We start from the raw sequence: 11,299 nt of genomic DNA on the forward strand, positions 1-11,299 counted from the left end.
CAAAATCTGGTAATTTTTCAGCCTCGAAGGTTATTTTAACAAAATGAGAGTTAGTGAGTTGGTCATTTACCATTCACTCTACGTCTGATCCTTTCAGCCTGAATGATTGGGTATATTGACGATGCCTCAGATAAAATTTCTAATTCACTTACCTCGGGCTCTGCATAGACTACACCGAGAGTGTGTACTCTAATTGAGGGTACAAATACATTAAATTCTAACAGATGTGGTGAATTTACTAAATTATTGGCTGCTATATAGTTTTTTACAAATAACAGATATATTCTTACCAGCTCGTGTAATGTGGTCAATGTCCATATGATGTTTTTTAAGTATTTTTCCTACTGTAAATGGGTTTATTTTGTTCTTTTTTTTATCCTGTATGATTACCTCAAAAAGGTCCTGAATTTTCAGGTTTTATAGAGACGTTGTATGTGAGGCTTTTTAAGTGGTGGATTTAAAATCATTGGTAGATTGAATTTGTTCTGAACAATCTGTGTCATTATTTTCTTGTACCCTTTTGTTTCCCCTGTTATTTAGATTTAGGTTTAGAATAGTCATGATCTGTGGGCAAAATAGTACTTACTGCTGCCTTTTGTATTTCCATGTCGCTCTCGACATGAGCTTCCATGGGCGAGGCTGAACCTGTCGACATGACAGGTCCAGCCTGAACAGGCTCAAAGTTAATAGCTTATATGTTAAGATATTTACAAATATATAAAGTATTAAATATTTCTAGTTTGAGTTAGAGGTCAGTGTGATGTTTAGAACAAACAGTTATACACAAAGTAGTTACCACTACCAGAGTAATTGATCTGGACGTATGCACAGAGGTTAACCTAAAATTACAAGTCAACGATCTGAGCACTTCAACAACCAGAGCGGGAATGTCGGTTTATGGACGTTATGGTATACGGAGTGGCTATATGCCCGGTCACCGGTCTTGGTTTTCAAAGAACGGGAAAGACTATGACGTCACAGACTGTGACGCCAAAGGTTTTGAAGTAGCTCTAGCACTGTGCATTGTTATTAAAATGGCGGTTGTAGAAAGTTTAGTTCTTTTGACCAGTTGAACAATTTTATCAATAATACAGAAAATACGGACCATATTCAACTAAGAATAAGTGATTCGAGATATGCTGTATACTTTAAACTGTACCAATATCCCTTCTATAAGAACTTATAGTCCTGCTAAAGTCCGATAATACATAAGTGATTAATAATGAAACTATTTTTAATCGGTAAATGGAAGAATTGATTTTCAAACATCTCAAGACGAGAGACTTACCACTTACATACAATATACAATGAAATCATAACCATTTGAGTGATATTAGTAAATAAAACAAATGTTCCAGTTATTTTATGATATTAAAAGACATACATATTTAATATGACAAAAATTATTTATAATTAATTATGATCTTCTCAATGACTACTAATTGAAACATTCCAGAAAAATTGAGAGAAGACAAAATTATATCTTAATAAACTACGAAGAGTAGATTCTGGTACATGGTTAATTTTTAGTTGTACATTTCTTCTTTTAAATTTATATTTAAGCGTACACTTTTATTACATTAACGTTCAATACATTAGCAATGCATAATATGCAATTAATAAAATAGTCTACAAATTGTGTTTTTTTTATATTTCTAAGGCACTGTGTTAATGTGACAGTTTATGGCTGCCCTTTCGTTACGTCACGGTAGACGTCACCACTCATCGCCCGTCTGTCTAATCTACAGACGGTAGCCGGCCATATAGCCACAGCGTATGGTATATGATTGGATGGAGAAAATGGGCTGTTTTTTAACCTCACTGGTGTTTTTTTTTATGAAACTGGCCAACTTGTTGTACAGCCTACAGGCACAGCTACCAGCTGCAAACTCTCACAGGCTTCATTATTATAATAGATTCCATGAAGAAATAGTGGTAACGTCATGATATATTAGAAAGAAGAGCATCAATTTTTGGAAATTCAGAAGAATCTATTATACATTCAAGTTTTATAAACGTGGTTGTTTTAGTCTGATATAATCATACAGTATAGAAATACTGTGACAGAAAAATATTGGATTTATTGCATACTACTCCGATAACAACTTATGGATTCAATAGGCAAGTTAAAGAGGCTGTGTTTTTTTTCAGCAGGAACGTATTTTATATTTTTGGCAGACAGTGAGTTAATACTCTTAGTTATTCAAAACAGGATGAGGGATGGTCGGAATTGCCTTCTACAGTTGAGAGAGGGACTACAGGGCCTATAATATGTACACGCACGCACTCATATACACAGGCTCTGTAGTGCATCTCACAGAGTCTTATGATAATACTTGATGATAATAATAATATACAAGAAACGATAATACTTAAATATGAGGATAGGATCTGATTCAGAATTCAAATTATAAGGCTATTAATATAGACTCTCTTCCCCCTCTACATATACGTACATACAGGGTTGCCTGGGAGGAAAGGAAAATATTTTTACAGGTTATTATAGACCTAAGAAATTGACAAAAAAAATCATATGAACATACGTCTGGAAATGCGAGATAAAACTAGTAAAAGATTTCCCTCAGATTTCCTCTCTGAGGATTAAACGAAACCAGGTTGATACCATTAGAATGGGAATAATTATGACAAAAATTTGATGGTTTAATATCAATTTTGATCTGGAAAACTATGTCCCAGAGCTATAAGTCCCTTAGTTTTTTATAATACCTTTAATTTAAAACAAACATGTAGTGGTGTGACGACCCCCAGCATATAGTTCTAAGACTAGACCGGTAGCATCGTATGCGGTCTTAATCAGCCAATTTAAAATATTAAATTATCAGTAATATATTTTATTTTTATTCAGCATAACATCTAATTGTAGTAACGAGTAATGAATATATGCAGTCAGACGTATTAGGTTAAGCAGTGCAGATGGAGAAGATATATAGTTTAATTCAACACATGAATTGTAAGTCCAGGTCTGTCACCAGTAAGCCTGGTAACTTTCCATACTCAGAGCAGCTGCGCAGTTACTGGGTGGTAGACAAGCAGGAATTTTGCTGAGGTAGCGTCTGGTACAACGCTGCTCCCTGGAGTTCGGAGTAGTAGTCATGCCGGGTATTTGAACGCGTCAAGCTAGCGTGAAATCGCTCTCTCTCCCGTTCTAAATTTGTAACTGTTGAACTGGTTTTAAATTATGTAACAAAACTCAAATTGTTTTCACAATAAAGTAAATGGTTTTATTTGGCCAACCGATGAGAGCATTTTTATTACAACAACCTGATTGATCCGGGCTAGTTTCCATCACCGTGTCCGAGTTAGAACCCGAGAACATTTAAAATTGAATTACGTGGGGTCGTCACGTCACAGTGGCAATAAACACGTTTTTTACGTTTGAGGTGTTATAATTTAATTAAATAGCTAACAAATGCATAGAATATATGAAAAAAATTTAGAGAATTTATGTATATAAATTTAATAGCAAAGAAATGATGAATTAATTAATTCAAATTTAATGTAACTTGTATTACTCTCCAAAATATATCAATACTGCATTACCATAATTAACGTCAAAAAATGTAGTCTGATACAAACTTAGTTCACCACCATAATATTTCTCTAAATAAACAACTAATTTCACTGTATTATAAATAAGGTTCAAACATTTCGCCATTACAGTCCGCCATATATACTTCTTAAAACGCTTCCGAATAATTTGTGTCTCTGTTGCAAGAACATTTTTCTTTTTTTTTCATTAGGGTAGCAACATAAGAAAATTCGAGTAATCAGTACATATCATCTATTAACTTTCACTTTGTATACTTCACTTTTTATCCAACCCCATATTGAATAGTCTATAAGGTAGGGTCTGGAGATCTTGGCGGCTCTCTTCCATCACTAACCTGTTTGTCTGCAAAGTGTTTATTTAAAATTCCTTAACTCGATGAGTAGTATGCGGAGGAGCGCTTTCATGTTGAAAATACATATTCATTCGAGTTAAAAGTGGTGTATTTTCCAGAAAAGTAAACAATTAACTACTTAAAAATCCCATGTATATTTATGCTACGTCGGTTTTCTAATATGAAAGGGCAAATTAATTCATCAGCTACAATACCACACTACACATTGACTGTAAATATGCGCTGATACCGTACTTATTATCCGTTGTAGCATGGGGATTCTTATCTAACCACTGATTGGAATTCCTGGTGTCGTTACTATCATAACGAGTAAATGTAGCTTTGTTAATAAAAAAATATTCTTGAAACAATATAACGATGCGTTTTAATCCATTCACAGAATTGCAGACGTACATTGTTTCCTGGATAAAGTCGTTGCACTTTTTGTACATAAAATGGGTACAATCCGTGTAAGTGTAAAGTTTGCAACACACGAGTTTTTGGGATATTAAGTTGCATAGATATTCTCCGCGAACTTGTAGTGGGACTACGTTCAACTGCTTGAAGAATACTTTCAGCGTCATCTTCATGTTGAAGCCCTTGATTAGATGAAATTCTTGTGGTAAGAAAACAACCAGTCTCACAAAGATTAGTAAAAATCCTGGTAAATACCTTATGATTTGGTACTCTACGTTGAGGGAACCAACGTTGATATTCTGCAACTGAAACTGTAACATTGCCATTACAAAAGCCATACACATAAACCATATCTGCGTACTCGGCATAAGAAAATACGCGACGAATTATTGAAGGAAATGTGAAACGAAACCAACAAATTTCTAAATACAAATTGAAATTAATTAAATTATTGATAAACGCAGTATATGAAATTAATTGTCTTACTGATTAAAATGCAATAACATTAATGAAAACTCAAGTAACGAAGCTCCAACGAATAAGTCATACTGTGTGAAAGCAGCCATCAACAGTAACAATGATCAGTTTTACCAACTTAATAATAAATAATACAATTTAATTGAAACTGATCAGCTGACATGCTACAGTAACAGCTGTTGTTATTGCATTCAGACTGTTCAAAGTGCATTTATTTGCTTCAGCGTTTGTTTTCTTTCAACGAAATTAAAATGAATTAATTTAGAATTGTATTGCTATTTACTTTATTTATATCCACTTTCTCAGAATTATTCTCTATTTTTTTTACAGTCCTTAACACATTTAATCTATTAAGGAACACTATAAAGTCATGTTACACTTTTAACCACTAGGTAGCAGCACCTACTAGAGGCACTTAGCAAAACGTATAATGCTTTGTGAATCATAGTGGTGCAAGTATGACTTAACCACTTTGTTTCAAAGCATCTGGCACAATCCAGTGGTCATTCCATCATGGATCTCAACATTGGCCAAGTGCGTGATGCATTGTTCGATAGTGAGGAGACAGATCGAGCCATAATCTATGATGATACCTATGATTCTCAGAACGATGAAGACTATTCTTCAGGTCACTATATTGTTTCATTAACGCGTGATAATGAGCAAACTTTTTGGTTTGTTAAACTCGTAGCCATTATTTTTTAGGTTATGGCATTTTAAGATCTAAGTTTTCTAAATTTAATTGTCTGAAACATAACAATGAAAAACACATTTTCCTTAATACGTAATATATTATTTTTTAATTAACATATTCAAATTCAGATGTTAAGTTTTGCTGTATTTATCAGATACAACTGCAGAACACTATGATGGTTAACAATTTCCAGCAACTTCGAGTGAAGCAGACGAAGAAGGAAATTACTTTTCGGAGGAAGCTGAAACTGATAAAGGTGAATTACAACGTTGCCAGAAGAAACCTTTTCAGGCAAGGAAGCGGAGGAAACACGAATCAGAAAGAGAAAAGGCACAGAAGCTTCATTATTCAGAAAAACACATCAATGTCGATGTTGTACCACATAAGAGTTTTGAAAATATTGATTGTGGATGCCACAAATGTTGCTGTCTATCGATGACGGAAGATGAACGACGGGGACAGTTTGAGAATTTTCATGAAATTGGTGATTGTGCTAAACAAAACGCATACTTATGTGGTCTTGTCCATCTAGCACTCAAAGAACAGACGGCCAGGCACTGTAGCAAAAGTCAACAAATACAGTGCAAATTTGCTCCATATTCAAAAACGAGATTGTAAGGTTTCACAAACATTATTTTCTGTAAACTTTCAACTCTCTGTACATAATAGTTCTGATCTTCTTCAGTCATGTTCAGAACAGTGGGAGAGAAAATTGGAAATGAAGAGAAATCTTAAATTAAAAACAACTTATTTAGAAGTGGGTTTTACTTAGAGTAAAAATAAGAAGTTAATGTCTAATAATAAGTTACGAATGTGATGATAAAAATCAAGTAAACATACGTGATAAAATTGCTTAGAAGTAGGCTACTCACGTCTAGAGTAAGCAATGTCCCGGGTTTTCCGGTTATTAACTTTCCTTCTAAAATCATTTGTTGACTTGGTTGAATGTACATGGCCAGAGTAAACACAATACAAAGGATTAATCAACCATACGGTGGTAATAACAGTAAATATGTGCAGAGTTCCAACAGCAATGTGACAACATTGGAACGAAGCGGTACTTTCCGGGTGTGCCTCCTAATTACTTAGTAATTAATATTTATGCACATTACTGTAGTAATTATTACTTATAAAAGTATTAATGTTGTAGTGGATCTTGGTGAAACAAATTAGTACTGGAGTAGAATAAATCCTAAGTTGGATTTATTATTTTGTTATACTGTTATTTCTTATTACTCGTATTATTTACCACACGTGTGTAGATGTTAGTCCATAAATTATGATCTAGTGATAAATTGGAATTACTCGTACATTAATAAAGTTATACCTTACTATTGTTTTAGTGTTATAAGACTATATTAATTTTTTTCACTTTCACTAATGTAATGGTGATATTTTTGTAACAATTTTAAGCAAAATAAATTGCATGCACTGCCAAGTAAAAAGTTTCTAAAAAAAAATGTCTAAAGTTGTATAGATTTTGATTAAGTAGGTAGTATTTTTTATAAGAACTAGCATTATATTACATTGCATTTTTATATTACTGCAGGTATTACTTGAAATATCATTAATTCTGTTTTGAGCCTAGTAAATACTAACATTCCAAGAATGTGGCATTATTGATGCATTAATGTATAAATTGAGTATATTTTAATGTCAATAAGTATATTGTATGTTATTGTAAAATAGAAAAACCGTACAGCAAACAAATAAATTAAAAAAAAAACAACTTTTTGCTAGTGTTTAAACAAGTTATTTTTATTTGTTAATTTAATGTACATTATTCTTAAGAAGTGAGGTTAACAACCAGTTAACAAGCGGCATACGCTTTACGGCACAGAAACGTACGTCTGTTCGGTCTCATTCTATGTAGACAAGCAGTGAAGGTGTTAAACTAAAACTATTCAAGTAACCATAACATAGCACTAGAATGATTGTTTATTCTGTTGCGTTTAGGCAGCAAACAACAGAGTTGTCTACAAAATGTACTAAATAGCGTTTCTACCAATTCAATTGCAGTGTACAACTAATTAGGAAAAAAGACTGCCAATTTAATTAAACCCAACATGGATGAGAATGACTCAGTTTACTCTGGGAGTGTTAACATCGATCGTTGAGCACTATACGAGTATAATCAGTTGTATACATTAATAACTCTGCAATTTCGATCAATTGGATTTGACATAGCAATCCAATATTTTTACTCGACAAGGTCTGGCTAAAAATGGGTCAGATTTACCAGCTAAATAACAGTGTGGGTTTCATTTTAAAATGCTACACTGTAGAATTAAATGGTCTGGATATCTCTCATGATCCATGGCCTTTGAACTAGACCGAATAACAGCTACCCATCGGAAAAAGTTTAATATTTTTAAAGAACAATGAATTGTGATGTCTGTAATGTACTCCAGTTTCTGAGTGTTCTATATAATAAAAGCTTGAATGTCACAATCAAAATTGAAGGATCTATATTCTCTACATTTATGGATCCATAAATTGTTTGGCTAAAGGTCAAATTGTGAATAAGAAACTATTTTGAAGTCTTGTGTTATATGCTACATGAACAAGTGAGAAGCAAGCGCTCCGAGTAGTAAAAAAAGAATCATGGTACTTCCTACCAGGACAATGCCGAATGCCGTTGGCCAGTCATGAAAAGGGTTGTTGCAATATGAGGCTAGCTCCGATATTTGTTATCGATATCAATATCGATCTTGGATATCGATATACCGATATTATCGAATCCAAATATCGATATCCTTAATATCGACCGATATCGATAAATAAGAGAAAGGGGAATGTTTAAATTGGTGTATACAACCTTTGATTGTATGAGTGTGTGTAACTAGCATAATCAAAGATAATGCTTAAGAGTTCATTTCCAAAATAATGTTTTTAATACAAGTACAACTTAATACATTAAAAAATAAACCATTATTTAAGAATAAAAATAAATTCCTTAAATTATTCTATTTAACATTTTTGAACTAAGAATCATTTGAAGTACAATTATTAAAAAACAATTGTAAAAGTAAGAATAAAAATTACAATTTTACATTTCAATATAAATCTATAAAAATCTAAATTGAGTTTTAAGAACAATTACATTTTAAAAAGCAACTATATTATAATATATGCTTAACTGAACCAAGCATCGTCTGGTACACTACCCAAAACGGCCAAAACACAAGTTTTTGCAAATAATTTCCAGAAAGGCGGTTTCTGTCTTGTGTGATAGTAGCACCAGCTTTTGAAAACAGCCTTTCACATGGTACAGATGTTGCCATGTTCAATAAATGCTGTTGAGCTTGTTTGTAGAGGCCAGGGAAAACATTTTTCATTTCGTCCCATTGTTCAATCGGATTTGACTTTAAGGGGCTGACTGGATTAGCTAAGTACATGGTAATTTCCGAAGAATCTCCACTATAACCTTGTTTCTTCTTCCTTTTTCCGTGTGCTAATTCCTTGTGGGTTTGCCAAAAATCAAATGACTTGCCAGTTTCAGATGAGGACAAATCTTCCTCTGATTCTTCTGATGATTGTTCAGCAGCACACAATGTTTTTAATTTTGCTATTGCTCTAGAGCACGCAATTGGATTCTTAAAATGAATGGTTTTAAAACGTGGGTCTAGTATAGTGGACATGGCTATTTTAGAGTTTTGCTCAGCCAATCCAAATCTCTTATTAACTGCAGACAACAACCATTCCTTAACAGCCAAAATTTTGGTATAATTTAATTTGAAATCTTCTAATCTCTTTGTTATACAGTTTACCATTGGAATTATTTTAGAAATAGTTACATATTTCTCCCCTGATATTTCAGTAGTAGCAAACTTGAAAGGTTTTAATAGACTTTCAAGATTTCTCAATGTCTCAACTTCACTTGCACTCGGCATCTCTGGGCTCGAGGCGTCATTAATTAAAATTTGACTTACTACTTTTAAAATCTCAAGAAATCTTTCGATCATATAGTATGTAGAATTCCGCCTTGTTTTTACATCCAATACCAGCTTCTTTACACTTCCTTCAGCGACATTATTCTCTATTTGTACCTTCCTTAGTTTGTCGGACATATTAACACTATTTTTTATGTATTTAACAATAGCTTGAACCTTTGTAATAATAGGAACAATGTTTTCATTGAAAGAGCAGCTTCAGTCACTAGGTTTAGAGTATGGGCAAAGCAGTGAATATGCTGTGGCTCAAAAGACCTCAGCAACCATATTAGCTCCATTGTCTGTTGTAATACCTACAATCTTTTCCTTGGTAATATTCCACTGTTCGGACACTTTTAACATAGTTTCTTCAAGCAACTCAGCTGTATGATTAGATTGTAGCTGCACAATACTTATATCAATTGACTGAGAAAGTCAGTATTTTCAATGAAGTGAGCTGCTATGCCAAAAAAGCTTTTTCTGACATTGTTTCAGTCCATACGTCCATGGTAAACGAAACATGGGGTACTTTTTGTAATTTTTGTTTAATATGGGATGCCACAGCATCATACTTTAAATCAAGCTGTTTCTTCATAAATGAAAAGAAGGAATTCTAAATGTAGGAGCCAATTCCTTCATTAGTAGTTTAAATCCTTTACCTTCAATAATGTAGAAGGGGCGTTTGTCTTTGCAAATAAAATACAACAAACAGTTTACAATTCTTGAATGGCGTAAACCGCCTTAAGAGTATTCTCTAGCCCTGTTAATTGCTTCTGAAATGGGAGAAACTAAATTAAGTTCGGCTTGCGAATTTTGTTCTTGCTTCACAATGGTGGGCCTACTACAACTAGCTGTAGAAGTAGAAGGTTGGTTATCAGGAACCACCCTTATAGGTGTCTCCACATTTGCATTTGTTAGTTTTATAAACAGAAGGATGATTTTTTTTTCAAATGTGACGCTAAATTTGTGGTATTCCCACTGTACTTTACATCTCTAAAACAATTTTTTGCAAGTAGCGGTTTGTGGTCTCTTTTTCTAAAGAAGTTCCAAAGTTTACTTACTGGTGGAGCCATTTCTTTGCTGTCAGGAGCGTTTCACTGCACACAACCAGAACCAAAATTATACTGCAACTGTTCACACACAATAATACTGCAACTGTTCACACACAATACTACTGCAACTTTTCACGCACAGTAATATTGCAACACCTACTGCAATGCTCTCGCAAAGAATGGTGTAACCTAACCTTACCTGAGGGGTTTGGGTAGTGACCGTGAACGGTTCAAACGTTGAACGTAATTTACTTAATCTACAAAGTAAATTTCTTTGCTGGCGTTGCATTTAATAACTGAACAAAGCAAGTTTTTTTGAAATTTGCTTTTGTTAAACTAATAAAGCCAAAATAATAAATAATTAAAACTTTTCATTCAATATGATATAAAAACCCCGATATTTGTATATTTCTTCCGATATCACGATAATATCGGATAACTTATATCGATATCAATATAGGAAATATCGAAACGGTAATATCGTTATCGATAATATCGCAACATCCCTAGTCATGAAGTAATTTAAAGCTATGCATGACATCGTTGCGCTGGAACTCTCACCAGTCCTTGACATCCTCAATATGACTTTTTCTCTCGTAGAGAGTGAAATGTACACTGGAAGGAACGTGACCATGGTCCCCACCGTGTTTTCTTTAATAGCTTCAACTGTCTCAAATCTTGTTCTTTTATTGTAGGTTACGCAGGCGCAAGAGGACTAAAATATTGCTTTGACCAGTGGAAAACAATATTTCTACATTACAATGGAGCAGTGTATCATAGATAGAACATTGTTGTGGATAGATTTAAATACTTCATGTACGTGTG

The 11,299-nt window shown here is 33.5% G+C and overlaps 1 protein-coding gene across 1 annotated transcript; it reads right to left on the reverse strand.

Moving 5' to 3' along the window:
• Positions 1-8,612: 8,612 nt before the first annotated feature.
• Positions 8,613-11,108, reverse strand: LOC124370942 (zinc finger BED domain-containing protein 4-like). The gene is given in 4 exon segments (XM_046829249.1): positions 8,613-9,639; positions 9,995-10,025; positions 10,028-10,162; positions 11,036-11,108. Coding segments are annotated over 4 exon segments (1,266 nt in total).
• Between the last annotated feature and the right edge of the window lie 191 nt (positions 11,109-11,299).

The sequence above is a fragment of the Homalodisca vitripennis genome, unplaced genomic scaffold, assembly GCF_021130785.1.
Source record: "Homalodisca vitripennis isolate AUS2020 unplaced genomic scaffold, UT_GWSS_2.1 ScUCBcl_689;HRSCAF=3240, whole genome shotgun sequence".
NCBI classification, from domain to species: Eukaryota; Metazoa; Arthropoda; class Insecta; order Hemiptera; family Cicadellidae; genus Homalodisca; species Homalodisca vitripennis.